This window comes from Nerophis lumbriciformis, linkage group LG28 (assembly GCF_033978685.3).
Source record: "Nerophis lumbriciformis linkage group LG28, RoL_Nlum_v2.1, whole genome shotgun sequence".
Classification (NCBI taxonomy): Eukaryota; Metazoa; Chordata; class Actinopteri; order Syngnathiformes; family Syngnathidae; genus Nerophis; species Nerophis lumbriciformis.
The window spans coordinates 19,620,936-19,638,552 of record NC_084575.2 but is presented as its reverse complement, the minus strand read 5'-3'; the positions used below and the strand labels follow the sequence as shown (position 1 = coordinate 19,638,552).

The following is a 17,617-nucleotide window of genomic DNA, read 5'->3' as shown; positions in this document are numbered from 1 at the left end:
CCTTTGACGCCGATCGTGTTTTATTTTGACAGTGCCAGCAGGAAATTGTTCTTGTGTCAGGTAAAAATCGGCTAATGGAAAGTCTTTGAATTTTCTTTTCATGAACAAATATTGAACAACAAAAAACGATTGATTTATTTGAATGTAAATTTAAATATATATATAAAAAAATCTAACTAAAAGCTTTTTTAGTGTTAAATAGCGATGACCCGATTAAAAAAAAAAACAGATTGATATCAATTTTGTATTTTTGTACAACAATTCTAATCACCAATCAGCAGTCTTTGAATATTAACTTCTAGTTCCGGTGTCTATACATAAAAACACGTCTGTTATTAGTCTGTTTTCTTCCGTTTATACTAGCTGCTGATTTTAATTGTTATATGAAATATAAATTAAAAAATCTAAACGTTTTTAATGTAGTTATTGCTCTTGATTTGGTAAGCTTAAATTTCAATAATAAAATGAAATTATGCCTAATTTTGTTGTGATGCCCCGCTGGATGCATTAAACAATGTAACAAGGTTTTCCAAAATAAATCAAGTCAAGTTATGGAAAAAAAATGCCAACATGGCACTGCCATATTTATTATTGAAGTCACAAAGTGCATTTTTTTTAATTTTTTTTTTTAACATGCCTCAAAACAGCAGCTTGGAATTTGGGACATGCTCTCCCTGAAAGAGCATGAGGAGGTTGAGGTGGGCAGGGTTGGGGGTGTATATTGTAGCGTCCCGGAAGACTTAGTGCCGCAAGGTGTTCTGAGTATTTGTTGTGTTGTGTTTATGTTGTGTTACGGTGCGGATGTTCTCCCGAAGTGTGTTTGTCATTCTTGTTTGGTGTGGGTTCACAGCGTGGCGCATATTTGTAACAGTGTTAAAGTTGTTTATACGGCCACCCTCAGTGTGACCTGTATGGCTGTTGACCAATTTTGACTTGCATTCACTTGTGTTTGTGAAAAGCCGTAAGATATTATGTGACTGGGCCGGCACGCAAAGGCAGTGCCTTTAAGGTGTATTGGCGCTCTGTACTTCTCCCTACGTCCGTGTACCACTCCGTACAGCGGTGCTTAAAAAAGTAATGAATTTTACTTTTTGAAACCGACACCGATACTTTCCGATATTACATTTTAAAGCATTTATCGGCCGATAATATCAGCAGCCCGATATTATCGGACATCTCTAGTAGCATCCTATGACAGTTCCACGCTGGAACCCATTCTTTCACAAATGTTTGAAGAAACAGTCTCCATGCGTAAGTGCTTCATTTTACACACCGGGCCAAGTGATAAGGACACCTGATTCTCATCATTTGGATGGGTGGCCAAATACTTTTGGCAATATAGTGTATGTTGCATTGTCGAATGTTGAGAATTATGAGTGAAAACACAATCAAAGTTGGGGATGTATCCAAAAGGGTCTTTCTTATAAAGACTTCCTCCTACTACGAAGATGATTCCTGCCCAAAAAGAGGGTCGTGCCGCTAGGGAAAGATTGTGGTGACATGGTGTTGGAGCTGCAGGAGGCTTGATCTATCTTGTAGGAGATGGAGTTGTAAAAGACGGGGTTGCTGAGGCCGCCCTCCTGCTCACAGTGGGTCTGGCTGCTGGTCAAGTCCAAGCAGCAGAACAGCACCCGAAAACGCTCGATTTTAGGCTGTTTCGAGTGCTCTCTCTGCTCGGCAGCAGACGGGAGGAGGTTGAAGCGGCTGCTGCCTGCATCCATGGGCAGACTCAGGTTGTGGTGCCCATCGTTGCCTTCCTTAGACCCTCTCTCGAGAGTTTCCACCTCCACTAGTTGCGTGGCGGATTGCTCCCCCCCCGCGACTCCACGGCGTTCATGTGTGCTAACAGTGAGAAACCTCAGAACTACCAAGTTAAGAAAAGCTCCAGCTACTGTCAACCCGATTAAGATATACATGAAGCTGAAGGCCACGTAGGAGGGACGCTTCTGGAGAGCGTCGTTCTCCTGCAGGGCCACAAAATCCCCAAAGCCGATGGTGGTGAGCGTGACAAAGCAGTAGTAGTAGGCGTTGAGGAATGTCCAGTCCTCAAAGTGAGCGAAGGCGGCTGCTCCGATGCACAAGGCGCTGATGCACGACAGCAGACCCCCAATGACCATGTTGCCGATGGACACGGCTGTCTTCTGGAAGCCCAGGCTTTGCTTGGCTCGACGCAGGAGGAAAGAGACAAAGGTGTTGATCCTCTCGCCGAGGCTCTGGAACATGACCAGCGTTAGGGGGATGCCCAAGACAGCGTAAAACATGCAGAAGGCCTTTCCGGCGTCAGTCCGTGGTGCAGCATGGCCATACCCTGCGGAACAGGAAGGACATTATGTCAACAATCATATCATTATATACCCTATTTTCCGGACTACAAGGCGCACTTAAAATCTTTTTTTTTTCTCAAAACAGTGCACCTTAGAACCATACTTGCCAACCTTGAGACCTCCGATTTCGGGAGGTGGGAGGGGCGTGGTTGGGGGCATGGTTAAGAGGGGAGAAGTATATTTACAGCTAGAATTCACCAAGTCAAGTATTTCATATATATATATATATATATATATATATATATAAGAAATACTTGACTTTCAGTGAATTCTAGCTATATATATATATATATATATATATATATATATATATATATATATATATATATATATATATATATATATATATATATATATATATTTTATTTTTTTTATTATATATATATTGTGGAGTCTCACTCAAGCACCGCCTGACAGGTAGGCACCTCACAGGGGAGGAGCCAGGGAATGGAGGCAGAGTGGAACAAGGAAGACAACGCCCCAGCCTTGGCCGCATCATCGAGGGGCGGTACATTCCCCTGTACCTGCTCAATCAGCCTGAAGTGCCACCAGCTGTGCGGCCAGGTGGGGCCCAGCTACAAACCCTACTTAACTCTGCCTCATTCAGGTCTGGCTCTCCTCTGTGTCAAGGCAGGTGCATCAGGCGGTAAGTGAGACATCCACTGTTTCCTCACTAAAGACATTACTGGTGAAATGTTTACTTATGTTGTGTTTCTCTTGTTTGATAGGCAATGACCTTTGACCTTTAGAGAAGTGTGCTGTGTGAAGGACTGAGAGCCCCAGATGGGAGATATTTATGTTTATTGATGGACACTTTAAGTTTGCTGATTCCATACCCCGCCCTTCCTAAAAACACTTGTACAATAAATGCCCTTTTCGGCTTGCTGCAAAACCAATCCTGTGTCTTGGTGAGAATCAGGTACCACATATGGTGGAGAATGCGGGCACTCTGATTCTTGTCAACCTCTGATGATGTCACACACAGAAGCACTGAGTGCTTTGTTAAAAAGCCAAGCTGAACTTCAAGGTGCGGTACAAGAATTAGTAAAAAAAAATTGCTAAAGACGTGGCTAGTACACGGCCACCTGCTGCAGTCCTAACTAAGTTATCGGGTGAGGATGATGTGGAAGCCTACTTGGAGCTTTTCGAGCGCACTGCGGCCCGGAAGAAGTGGCCGGTAGCTGAATGGGGATCCATTCTGGCACCTTTCCTCACTGGAGAAGCCCAGCGGGTGTGTAGCGACCTGGCATTGGCGGATGCTCAAGACTTTAAGAAACTAAAGAAAGCCATTCTAGACAGCCAACGGTGCAGTCTGCCTGCCAGGGCCCAGCAATATCACAACTGGACCTTCCAGCCCACACAACCCCCGCGACAGCAGGTAGCTGCACTGCTCCGCCTAACACACCGCTGGCTAACGACCGAAGGGAACCCCCCCTCTGTAGATAGACTGGTGATAGACCGCTGTATCCGAGCCTTGCCGCCTGATGCCCGGAAGTATGCCGCACAAGTAAGCCCTCTAACTGTGGAGCAGTTGGTGGCGTTATTAGAGAACTACCAAGTGAGCATGGAAAGGCTGAGAGCCACCCGTATGGAAACGGCCAGAGCCACCGGGGAAGAGAAGCTAGGGCGCGACCGCCGAAGAGCGGCACCGCCAGCTCCGTCCCCACCCCGACCTCAGGGCGCTGCCCCCGAGAGACCCAGTCGGGCCCCACATCGGAAATGTTATGTGTGTGGACACCCGGACCACATGTCTTGGGCGTGCCCGGAACGCGACCGTGATGTCTCCATGGCCACAGCCCCCAGCTCAGATGCAGGAAAACCATGCCTCCACACGGGGAGTGGACGACGACAGCATGCAAGCCTTCCAGTGAAGATCGGGGGGACTGATGCACATGCATTGCTGGACAGTGGGAGCGCCGTGACCCTGGTACATGTTGACCTGGCCGGACCCCTCAGCGAAGACACTGTTCCAGTGACGTGTGTACATGGAGATGTCCGCCAGTATCCGGTGAGCCATATACACGTTCAGACACCCCGAGGGAATGCACTGGTAACAGCTGGAGTGGTACCAAACCTGGCTGTTCCCCTACTCATCGGGTCCGACTGTGTTCTTTTTGGCCGTTACTGGACCCCAAGCTACATTCCAAGTGCCGTTCCACGGCAGCGTCGCCATCGCAACAATGGACTCAAAAATATGAGACCGCTTGCAGCCTGCCCCGCGTTTAGGCCCTTGTCAGAGGCTCCACGGAGTGACAGCTCAGCTGAAGAGGAGCGACGGGACAGCAGGAAGGAGGAGGAGGAGGCAGAAGAGGAAGGGGACCCCTTTGTGGAGTTCCCCGTACCAGAAGAGAGCATCAACCAAAAAACGGGCGAGTTTGCCACTGCCCAGTGGAATGATCAGAACCTCAGCTGGGCCCGACAGCAAGTCGTGGAAATTGACGGACAGAAATGTGAAGGGGTGAGTGCACTTAATTCACCGTATTTTCTGATAAAAAATGGCCTTCTGTATAGAGGGGTGCTAACAAAGGGCAGGGACATAATTGAGCAACTGCTGGTGCCTAAGTCTTATATCTTCCGAGTGCTTTATCTTGCCCACACTCATCAGCTGGGAGCTCACCTAGGTGTACAAAAGACGTATGACCGCATAATAACCCGCTTCTATTGGCCCGGTGTGAAACGAGCCATAGAAGACTTTTGCAAGGGCTGTCCCGAATGCCAAAAGAATGCACCGAGACCCACCTATCGAAACCCCTTGGTCCCGCTCCCCATCATCAGCACCCCATTCTCACGTCTGGCAATGGACATCGTTGGACCACTCCCAAAGTCAGCCAGAGGACATCGCTACATACTGGTAATACTAGACTATACCACCCGATATCCTGAGGCTGTACCATTACGCACAGCCTCAGCCAAAGCGATAGCACATGAACTGTTTATGATGTTTAGCCGAGTGGGAATTGCCGATGAGATTTTAACGGACCAGGATGTTTTATGTCACAAGTGTTAACCATGCTGTACAAATGGCTGAAAGTGAAACGCATACGAACCTCTATATATCATCCTCAGACAGATGGCCTGGTGGAACGTTTCAACTGTACGTTGAAGAAGATGCTAAAAAAAGTAGCCGACGAAGACGGGAAAGACTGGGATCACCTCATTCCATATGTCCTCTTTGCCATCAGAGAGGTTCCCCAGGCGTCCACTGGCTTCTCCCCCTTTGAGCTAGTCTACGGCCGACGTCCCCGAGGCGTGCTGGACATTGCGAAAGAGACCTGGGAGAACCAACCCTCGCCACACCGCAGTGTGATCGACCATGTCGCCCAACTACAAGCCCGGGCTCGCAAACTCTGGCCCATGGTAAGAGAACATATGGAAAAAGCCCAAAGAGAACGGGCGAAAACGTATAACAGAGGTGCCACACTCCGAGAGTTCCAAGTTGGGGAAAAAGTGCTGGTATTAGTTCCGTCCAGCGAGTGCAAGTTCTTGGCCAGATGGCAGGGGCCTTACGAGGTAATTGAGAGAATGGGCCCCGTCAACTACAAGGTAAACCAGCCAGGCCGGCGGAAAGGTCACCAAATTTACCATGTAAATATTCTGAAAAAATGGCATGCGGCAGAGCCGTTGCCATCTACTGCATTTTTAACTGCACACTCTCCCCAGACCACTCCCCCAGTACCTATAGGAGAGGACCTCTCCCCGTCCCAAAAGCAGGAGGTGAAGGAACTTCTGGGACGGAACCAGGACCGCCTCTCGGAATTGCCAGGAAGGACCCAGGCAATCAAACATGACATTGAGACCAAACCCGGAAAGGTGATAAGACAAAGGCCCTACCGAATCCCAGAAGCCAGGCGGGCGGCTATAAAAGAAGAGGTAAAGAAAATGTTAGAACTTGGAGTAATAGAGGAATCCCATAGTCCATGGTCCAGCCCGATTGTTATTGTGCCAAAACCAGACGGGTCCCTGAGATTTTGTAATGACTTTCGTAAATTGAATGAGATATCACTGTGTGACGCTTATCCCATGCCCAGAGTAGACGAGCTGATAGAGCGGCTTGGCCCTGCTCGCTTCGTCAGCACCCTGGACCTGACCAAGGGCTACTGGCAGGTGCCATTGACAGAAAGGGCGAAACCTAAAACGGCCTTCTCCACACCAGAGGGGCTATTCCAATATACCGTCTTGCCTTTCGGGATCCACGGGGCCCCGGCAACATTCCAGAGGATGATGGACCGAGTTCTACGGCCCCACCAAGAATACGCAGCCGCCTACCTAGACGATATTGTGATTCACAGCACCAGCTGGTCTCTCCATCTCCAGCATCTCGACGCAGTCCTAGGAGCCCTTAGACGTGCCGGACTGACTGTCAACGCTAAGAAGTGCCGAGTGGGTCTGACTGAGACCGATTATCTTGGCTACACCATAGGAAGAGGCTGCGTAAAACCCCAGGCCCGCAAAGTGGAGCGCATCAGGGAATGGCCCCGACCCTTGACGAAAAAGCAAGTAAAATCATTTATTGGCCTGGTATCATATTATCAAAAGTTTATTAAAAATTTCTCTACGATTGCAACACCATTGTATGAACTGACACGGAACAAATTGCCCCATCATGTCACCTGGACGGCTGAGGCCGAGACTGCCTTCAAGATGTTGAAGAAAGCTCTATGTGAAGAACCGGTGTTGAAAGCCCCCGACTTCAGTCAGCCGTTCATCCTCCACACTGACGCCTCAGGCACAGGAATTGGAGCCGTGCTCGCCCAGCTCGTGGATGGAGAGGAGCACCCAGTGACATTTATTAGTAGGAAGCTCCAGAGCCATGAGCGAAATTATGCCACAGTAGAAAAGGAGTGCTTGGCAGTCAAGTGGGCCATACACCACCTCCGCTACTACCTATGGGGTAGGACCTTCACCTTGGTGACAGACCACGCCCCCTTGAAGTGGATGTCCACAAATAAGGACCGAAACGATCGCGTCACACGCTGGTTCCTGGAACTCCAAAATTACCACTTCACCGTGGAATATCGGCCTGGGAAGGCCATCCCACATGCAGACGCCATGTCCCGCCTATATGAAGAAGACAAAGAAGCTCCCGGACCGACCGGCGAGCTTAGGGGGGGGATATGTGGAGTCTCACTCAAGCACCGCCTGACAGGTAGGCACCTCACAGGGGAGGAGCCAGGGAATGGAGGCAGAGTGGAACAAGGAAGACAACGCCCCAGCCTTGGCCGCATCATCGAGGGGCGGTACATTCCCCTGTACCTGCTCAATCAGCCTGAAGTGCCACCAGCTGTGCGGCCAGGTGGGGCCCAGCTACAAACCCTACTTAACTCTGCCTCATTCAGGTCTGGCTCTCCTCTGTGTCAAGGCAGGTGCATCAGGCGGTAAGTGAGACATCCACTGTTTCCTCACTAAAGACATTACTGGTGAAATGTTTACTTATGTTGTGTTTCTCTTGTTTGATAGGCAATGACCTTTGACCTTTAGAGAAGTGTGCTGTGTGAAGGACTGAGAGCCCCAGATGGGAGATATTTATGTTTATTGATGGACACTTTAAGTTTGCTGATTCCATACCCCGCCCTTCCTAAAAACACTTGTACAATAAATGCCCTTTTAGGCTTGCTGCAAAACCAATCCTGTGTCTTGGTGAGAATCAGGTACCACAATATATATATAGTATATATAAATAAGAGAAATACTTGCATTTCAGTGTTCATTTATTTACACATATACACACACATCACACTCATCTACTCATTGAGTTAAGGGTTGAATTGTCCATCCTTGTTCTATTCTCTGTCACTATTTTTCTAACCGTGCTGAACACCCTCTCTGATGATGCATTCTGCTTCGTCTCCTTGTTGTGTGCGCAGTTGTGCATTCTCTAAAAGCCCTAGATGTTATTGTCACATATGCATGTAGAGTAGATGGCAGTATTGTACTGTTTAAGAGTGTCACAACATTGCTGTTTACGGCAGACAAACTGCTTTACGGTAGACGAAAACGTGACTGCTGTTGTTGTGTGTTGTTGCCGCGCTGGGAGGATGTTAATGAAACTGCCCAACAATAAACCCACATAAGAAACCAAGAACTCGCCCTTGAGCATTCTACAGTTATAACGTGATTGGGCAGGCACACTGTTTATATTGTGGGAAAGCGGACGTGAAAACAGGCTGTCAACACGTCACTCAGGTCCGCATGGAGCTGGAGGGGGCGTGGCCTCCAGCTCCGCCTGAATTTCGGGAGATTTTCGGGAGAAATTTTGTCCCGGGAGGTTTTCGGGAGAGGCACTGAATTTCGGGAGTCTCCCGGAAAATCCGGGAGTGTCGGCAAGTATGCTTATAACCCGGTGCGCTTAATGTACGGAATAATTCTGGTTTTGCTTACCGACCTCGAAGCAATTTTATTTGGTAAATGTTGTAATAAGTGTGACCAGTAGATGGCAGTTACACATAAGAGATACGTGTAGACTGCAATATGACTCAAGTAAACAACACCAACATTTTGTACGTTCCATTGAAAATATAGAACGTTACACACAGCGCTCAAATATCTATCAAAATGTTTTGGTACGACTTTGGTAAGCTATGAAGCCGCACCGCTTGATGGATTGTACTGTGCTTCAACATACGAGTATTATTATGGTATGTGTGTATAAGGTAAGACATATTATCTGGCGTTTTCTTTCGTAATATTATGCAAAAGCACATTTTCTTACCTTCTGGTACCTGCTGATCTGTATTTGGGATCTGCATAAATCCTGAAAAATTGTGCGCGTCCGCCTTTATAGTCTGTGACGACACCGTAGTCGATAAGCTTCTTCTTTTTCTCTATCTTCTTGTTATGGGACATAGTTCTACATGTCAAACTATAATCATTCTTTATCAAATATTTATGTGTTGATATGTTCTACAAACCCTGTTTCCATATGAGTTGGGAAATTGTGTTAGATGTAAATATAAACGGAATACAATGATTTGCAAATCATTTTCAACCCATATTCAGTTGAATATGCTACAAAGACAACATATTTGATGTTCAAACTGATAAACATTTTTTTTTTTTGCAAATAATCATTAACTTTAGAATTTGATGCCAGCAACACGTGACAAAGAAGTTGGGAAAGGTGGCAATAAATACTGATAAAGTTGAGGAATGCTCATCAAACACTTATTTGGAACATCCCACAGGTGAACAGGCAAATTGGGAACAGGTGGGTGCCATGATTGGGTATAAAAGTAGATTCCATGAAATGCTCAGTCATTCACAAACAAGGATGGGGCGAGGGTCACCACTTCGTCAAAAAATGCGTGAGCAAATTTTTGAACAGTTTAAGAAAAACTTTTCGCAACCAGCTATTGCAAGGAATTTAGGGATTTCACCATCTACGGTCCGTAATATCATCAAAGGGTTCAGAGAATCTGGAGAAATCACTGCACGTAAGCAGCTAAGCCCGTGACCTTCGATCCCTCAGGCTGTACTGCATCAACAAGCGACATCAGTGTGTAACGGATATCACCACATGGGCTCAGGAACACTTCAGAAACCCACTGTCAGTAACTACAGTTGGTCGCTACATATGTAAGTGCAAGTTAAAACTCTCCTATGCTAGGCGAAAACCGTTTATCAACAACACCCAGAAACGCTGTCGGCTTTGCTGGGCCTGAGCTCATCTAAGATGGACTGATACAAAGTGGAAAAGTGTTCTGTGGTCTGACGAGTCCACATTTCAAATTGTTTTTGGAAACTGTGGACGTCGTGTCCTCCGGACCAAAGAGGAAAAGAACTATCCGGATTGTTATAGGCGCAAAGTGTAAAAGCCAGCATCTGTGATGGTATGGGGGTGTATTAGTGCCCAAGACATGGGTAACTTACACATCTGTGAAGGCGCCATTAATGCTGAAAGGTACATACAGGTTTTAGAGCAACATATGTTGCCATCCAAGCAACGTTACCATGGACGCCCCTGCTTATTTCAGCAAGACAATGCCAAGCCATGTGTCAACGCGGCTTCATAGTAAAAGAGTGCGGGTACTAGACTGGCCTGCCTGTAGTCCACACCTGTCTCCCATTGAAAATGTGTGGCGCATTATGAAGCCTAAAATACCACAACGGAGACCCCTGACTGTTGAACAACTTAAGCTGTACATCAAGCAAGAATGGGAAAGAATTCCACCTGAGAAGCTTAAAAAATGTGTCTCCTCAGTTCCTAAACGTTTACTGAGTGTTGTTAAAAGGAAAGGCCATGTAACACAGTGGTGAACATGCCCTTTCCCAACTACTTTGGCACGTGTTGCAGCCATGAAATTATAAGTTAATTATTATTTGCAAAAAAAAAATAAAGTTTATGAGTTTGAACATCAAATATCTTGTTTTTGTAGTGCATTCAATTAAATATGGGTTGAAAATGATTTGCAAATCATTGTATTCTGTTTATATTTACATCTAACACAATTTCCCAACTCATATGGAAACGGGGTTTGTATAATCATTCTTTATCAAATGTTTCTGTGTTAATATTTTCTACATCTGGGACAGGTTGTATTGATTTACATTATTTCTTATGGCAGGGGTGTCAAACTCATTTTAGCTCAGGAGCCGCATGGAGAAAAATCTATTCCCACGTGGGCCGGACGGGTAAAATCATGGCGTAATAACTTAAAAATACAATTACGACAACTTCAGATTGTTTTACCAAAATAAAAATATTCTAAAAATGTACATATCACAAATAATCGTCTTGACAAAACACTTCAAGTTAGTTGAAAATTCAGAAGAAAAAAAATCAGTGCAGTTTCAAAAACACCATTAAGAACACGATGATGAACTTAGTCTTATTCCCAGTGCCATGTAGGATTGAACAAAAAACAAGATTAAGCATAAATAAAAACTATTCTATCTATCAACTACCTCATTTGCCATTTCTACAAATTAATAAAAGCTGTGCGAAAATTTAAACAAACCAAAAATAAAAACTTAAAAGACTGACAGTATTGCAGTAAATCACAAACTCTTTACTTTCTTTAAATGTGCACAGAAGACAATAATTTTCACAGAACTATATCAATGTGAAGTCACTCATGCAGCATTTTAAGTGGGGTTACAAGTTGTTTGTTTTATGTTGGGTCACTTGCTCGCCCCGGTACAAATAATTTGCTTGCCGAACAGAATTGCTATTGCGACATCCAGTAGACACATTTAGAACAGCGGTTTCTTTAAAGGCCTACTGAAACCCACTACTACCGACCACGCAGTCTGATAGTTTATATATCAATGATGAAATCTTAACATTGCAACACATGCCAATACGGCCGGGTTAGCTTACTAAAGTGCAATTTTAAATTTTGCGCGAAATATCCTGCTGAAAACGTCTCGGTAAGATGACGTCAGCGCGTGACGTCACGGACTGTCGAGGACATTTTGGGACAGCATGGTGGCCAGCTATTAAGTCGTCTGTTTTCATCGCAAAATTCCACAGTATTCTGGACATCTGTGTTGGTGAATCTTTTGCAATTTGTTCAATGAACAATGGAGACAGCAAAGAAGAAAACTGTAGGTGGGAAGCGGTGTATTGCGGCCGATTTCAGCAACACAAACACAGCCGGTGTTTCATTGTTTACATTCCCGGAAGATGACAGTCAAGCTTTACCATTGGCCTGTGGAGAACTGGGACAACAGAGACTCTTACCAGGAGGACTTTGAGTTGGATGCGCAGACGCGGTACCGTGAGTACGCATGCAGCTGTGGCTTCCAAACATTTGATCGCTTGCCCGTACGTGCGTGCCGCTATGTGCATGTCACGTACGTAACTTTGGGGAAATATATGTGCTGTATGAACTTTGGGGAGGTGAACAGTACTTTGGGCTGTGGGATTGAGTGTGTTGTGCAGGTGTTTGAGTTGTATTGGCGGGTTATATGGACGGGAGACGGGAGGTGTTTGTTATGCAGGATTAATTTGTGGCATATTACATATAAGCCTGGTTGTGTTGTGGCTAATAGAGTATATATATGTCTTGTGTTTATTTACTGTTTTAGTCATTCCCAGCTGAATATCAGGTCCCACCCGCCTCTCACAGCATCTTCCCTATCTGAATCGCTCCCACTACCCTCTAGTCCTTCACTCTCACTTTCCTCATCCACGAATCTTTCATCCTCGCTCAAATTAATGGGGAAATCGTCGCTTTCTCGGTCCGAATTGCTCTCGCTGCTGGTGGCCATGATTGTAAACAATGTGCAGATGTGAGGAGCTCCACAACCTGTGACGTCACGCTACTCGTCTGCTACTTCCGGTACAGGCAAGGCTTTTTTATCAGCGACCAAAAGTTGCAAACTTTATCGTCGATGTTCTCTACTAAATCCTTTCAGCAAAAATATGGCAATATCGCGAAATGATCAAGTATGACACATAGAATGGACCTGCTATCCCTGTTTAAATAAGAAAATCGCATTTCAGTAGGCCTTTAATTTAAAAATCCAGCTCAATTTTACACTTTGCAAACTCATCTCGCAGACCTGAACCGGCCCGCATGATTGACATCCCTGTCTAATGGGATAAATACAAGATTACTAAGCAAAACCAAGGTAGCAATGTACACAAAATTGTGATTGTACTGCTGTATAATGCAATGCAATTGTACACTACAGCTACAACAATGGAAGTGTGTGTTACTAAGTGTAAGTCGGTGGTCAGCAACCCATGGCTTTAGAGCCGCATGCCGCTCTTTAGTGCCGCCCTAGTGGCTCCCTGGACCTCGTTCAGAGATGTGTGAAAATGGAAAAAGATTAAGAGAAAAATATGTTTTTTGTAGGAGGACAAACATGACACAAACCTTCCTAATTGTTAGAAATCCCACTGTTTGTATTAAACATGCTTCACTGATGGGAGTATTTGGCAAGCACCGTTTTGTCCTAATTTCAGCGATCCTTGAACTTATCATAGTTTGTTTAAATGTACAACTTTCTCCGATGCTGCCACAGAGAGACATGTTTTATGCCACTCCTTCTTTGTCCCATTTTGTCCACCAAACGTTTTATGCTGTGCGTGAATGCACTAAAGGTGAGCTTTGTTGATTTTATTGATTTTCTGGAGTGCTAATCAGGCATATTTGGTCAATCCATGACTGCAAGCTGATTGATGCTAACATGCTATTTAGGCCAGCTGTATGTACATATTGCATCATTATGCCTCGTTTGTAGGTATATTTGAGCTCATTTAATTTCCTTTACTTATGTCCTGTGTATTTCATTTGTATTTGCATGTCTCATGACACATTATCTGTAAGTAATATTGCCTGCATTTCTGATAGTTGTTTGTCTGCCATGTTGTTCCAGACCACAGCAAATGTTACCCAGCTTGCAAAGATTGTAATAAATAAGGTAGAAGAAGACAGCCTGCCATTTCCTTAAACTTGAACACACACATCTATACAGTCGTGGTCAAAAGGACTTTCCTCCAGAAGGTCTTATGTGATGTCAGATGAAACAAAAATAGAGCTGTTTGGTCACATTACCCAGCAATATGTTTGAGGAAAAAAGGTGAGGCCTTTAATCCCAGGAACACCATTCCTACCGTCAAGCATGGTGGTGGTAGTATTATGCTCTGGGCCTGTTTTGCTGCTAATGGAACTTGTGCTTTAAAGAGAGTAAATGGGACAATAAAAAAGGAGGATTACCTCCAAATTCTTCAGGACAACCTAAAATCATCACCAAATCGATCCTTTTTAGTGGCAAGGAACCCCAAACCGGACACTCTTATTTGAAACATTTGAAAGTAAAAATAAGTGTAAAAAATACTATTTATAGGGGTGACCTAATACTACTTTTTTTCACTTTCGATACAATACCAATATTGGAGCATTGAGTAGTGTGGCCGATGCCGATATAATTCCGATACTATATTGGTACGACCCATACATAATTGCATTATTTTGTGGGTCTTGGGCGCAGTTGGGTGTTTCAACAAAACAATGACCCTAAACCCACGTCAAAAGTGGTAAAGGAATGGCTAAATCAGGCTAGAATTAAGGTTTTAGAATGGCCTTCCCAAAGTCCTGACTTAAACGTGTGGACAATGCTGAAGAAACAAGTCCATGTCAGAAAACCAACACATTTAGCTGAACTGCACCAATTTTGTCAAAAGGAGTGGTCAAAAATTCAACCAGAAGCTTGTGGATGGCTACCAAAATCGCCTTATTGCAGTGAAACTTGCCAAGGGACATGTAACCAAATATTAACATTGCTGTATGTATACTTTTGACCCAGCAGATTTGGTCCCATTTTCAGTAGACCCATAATAAATTCATAAAAGAACCAAACTTCAATTAATGTTTTTTTGTGACCAACAAGTATGTGCTCCAATCACTCTATCACAAAAAAATAAGAGTTGTAGAAATGATTGGAAACTCAAGACAGCCATGACATTATGTTCTTTACAAGTGTATGTAAACTTTTGACCACGACTGTACCTTTGGCCATTCTGAGCCAGTAATTTCCAGGAGTTATCTCATCCTCTGAAAAGCCTCCTGTTTTTACTACAGATTTCCAATGTTGCAAAAATGTGTAGAATAAAAATTTAAATACAACATTTCTGTCAACGAAGATTTGCATCAGCCTTTGATAGTAGGCTAATATATTATACCATGTGTTGCCTTTATTATAACACTTATATAAGGCTTTTAATTGTTTGTGGCTCCAGGCAGATTTTTATTTTTAAATTTTTGGTCCAATGGCTCTTTCAACATTTTGCGTTGCCGACTCCTGGTCTAAGTCCAAATGGTCATGGTCCAAATTACCATGAATTGATTAACGTGGACCCCGACTTAAACAAGTTGAAAAACGTATTCGGGTGTTACCATTTAGTGGTCAATTGTACGGAATATGTACTGTACTGTACAATCTACTAATAAAAGTCTCAATCAATCAAGTAGTACTTTGCTGTAGTTGTGTAGATTCTACTCACCAATTGTGGTGATGACCGTGATGGCAAAGTAGAAGGCTCCGTTGAACTTCCACTGCATTCCTGCTCGGTGAGGTTCCGACTGGAGGACCACGCTCTCAATCTCCTTGAAGTCGTCCTCAGCTAAGTGGTACTTCTCCCTCAGCTCAGCCAGCTTCTCCTCCAGCGCCCTCAGCTTGGACACTTCTCTCCCGGACTCGAGCGCATCGAACACGGCGGCTCCTGTCAGCAGATAGATGAGCGTGGAGAGAACGAGTAGGACGGTCCTGACGTTCTGCATTTTCATCCTCAACATCAGCCGGTCATTAGTTATAATCATTTTCGCCTGCCGGGATCACCGGCACAGGACAAATTCAATTACGAGAAATAGTCTTGCCTGTTGTCTGCAAACTTGCACCAAAGTTGTGCTACCTGCAGCTTCCTCACCTTGACTTTGCACACTGGGTGTTTGTCGAGCATCTCATGTGACCTCGACTCTGAACTAATGGGTGCAGTCAGCCAAGGGTTAATCTAAGATACAATCAGAACATAAAATGTTTTATTATTATTGGTCTGTTGAATGTAATAAAAAACCCTTTTCATAAACCAAATCGATCCTTTTTAGTGGCAAGTAACCCCGAACTGGACACTCTTATTTGAAACATTTGGAAAGTAAAAATAAGATTAATTAAAAATATTTCGATAACTTTTAATCGGAAGGGTTCAATCTCTCTCCTGTGTTAGTTTGAAGCTGAAACGACAAACGCGCTCAGAGGAGATAATGTTTGAAGAAAGGTGACGGGTTATTACAAAAATTTTGTTTTGAAGGGGGGATTGCAAACTTCCTGTTGATTTTTGCTGGGGGTTGTCAATCTATGAAATGTAGGTCTAAGTAAGACCTACATAGTGGTTTTTGTTTCGTGTCTCTCCGACCTTCCTAGTGGGAGTTACAGTAAGTTTTGTCTTTTTTTTCTTCCTAGGAGCAGTTTTGTCTGCGTTTTATGCCTAGGGGGCGCTAGAGCGCAATTTTGAGATTTGGGGTTAGGTTTTTTTATTAGATCGTAATTTTTGCCAGTCCTGATGTGTGTGTTCAGTTTGGTGAGTTTTGAAGCATGTTAAGGGGGTCAAATTAAAGCTCAAAAAGGCAGTTTTTACTCAAATTTAGTGTTGAAGGGGGAATAGCAAACTTCCTGTAGATTTTTGGCCAAGAAAATAAATTAATTAAATTTAAGTCTAAGTGAGACCTACATAGAGGTTTTTGTTTCATGTCTCTACGACATTCGTACTGGGAGTTAGAGAAAGGTTTCTTTGTAGGGGGCGCTAGAGCGCAATTTTGAGTTTTGGTGTTTGGTTTTTTCACAAAAGAGTTTTGTTTGAGTTTATTTATGTGTGCGTCAAATTTGGTGAGTTTTGAAGCATGTTAAGGGGGTCAAAGTACCGCGCAAAGCTGCGGAATAAGAAAGAATAATAATAAAACCTTACAAATTCAATAGGTCCTTATGTCCCATTGTATAAGGACTCCCTTTGGGAGTCCTTATACAATGGGCCATGCGGGCCCTAAAAAATACTATTTATAGGGGTGACCTGATACTACTTTTTTCACTTTCGATACGATACCAATATTGGAGCCTTGAGTATTGGCCGATGCCGATATAATTCCGATACTATATTGGTACAAACCATACGTAATTGCATTATTTTGTAGAGTGGAATGTAACATCAAGTGAAAGTCATCAGAGATATGAAACACTATAACTTTACGACAGACTTGCGCTGTCTTTAAATTGAAGTGGAGTTGTAACCTTTTTTTTTTGGGAGACAAAAAGTGGTCATGATAATTTATCAAATCGGGCTCATGACGCAGTAAATCGAACGATGCGGACATGTTTGTTACTTGATACTTTCTAAAACGCTTTTTGCCTTGGAGACTTACTATATACCGTATTTTCCGCACTATAAGGCGCACCTAAAAACCACAATTTTTCTCAAAAGCTGACAGTGCGCCTAATAACCCGGTGCGCTTTATTACGATTCATTTTCATAAAGTTTCGGTCTCGCAACTTCGGTAAACAGCCGCCATCTTTTTTCCCGGTAGAACAGGAAGCGCTTCTTCTTCTACGCAAGCAACCGCCAAGGAAAGCACCCGCCCCCATAGAACAGGAAGCGCTTCACCCGCCCCCATAGAACAGGAAGCGCTTCACCCGCCCCCGGAAGAAGAAGAAAAAACGCGCGGATATCACCGTACGTTTCATTTCCTGTTTACATCTGTAAAGACCACAAAATGGCTCCTGCTAAACGATCCGGTTCATAAAAAGACGCAATCTCTCCATCCGCACACGGATTACTACCGTATTTCACAGCAACTGAA

General features: G+C 44.2%; 2 protein-coding genes across 5 annotated transcripts in view; one reads left to right on the top strand and one right to left on the bottom strand.

Annotated features, from left to right (window-relative positions):
- Positions 1 to 1,268: 1,268 nt before the first annotated feature.
- LOC133570958 (potassium channel subfamily K member 15-like) overlaps positions 1,269 to 17,617 on the bottom strand; it is a 47,860-nt gene continuing 31,511 nt past the window's right edge. For 2 of the 4 annotated variants that reach the window (XM_072916590.1, XM_061923831.2), the window contains exons 2-3: positions 15,274 to 15,492; positions 1,269 to 2,308 (exon numbers count right to left, since the gene is read on the bottom strand). In XM_072916590.1, coding sequence (XP_072772691.1) covers positions 1,422 to 2,308; positions 15,274 to 15,331 — 945 coding nt within the window. In that variant the 5' untranslated portion in view covers positions 15,332 to 15,492 and the 3' untranslated portion in view covers positions 1,269 to 1,421. Of the gene's footprint in view, positions 2,309 to 15,273; positions 15,566 to 15,696; positions 15,781 to 17,617 lie in introns of those variants that run through there. The other 2 variants (XM_072916589.1, XM_072916587.1) reach the window with 2 other exon arrangements.
- Positions 3,297 to 7,949, top strand: LOC140680171 (uncharacterized). Its single transcript, XM_072916549.1, has 5 exons — positions 3,297 to 3,351; positions 3,419 to 5,175; positions 5,391 to 5,867; positions 5,985 to 7,699; positions 7,782 to 7,949. Exons 1-5 carry the CDS (start codon positions 3,297 to 3,299, stop codon positions 7,786 to 7,788), a joined length of 4,011 nt encoding a protein of 1,336 aa, XP_072772650.1. The 3' UTR covers positions 7,789 to 7,949.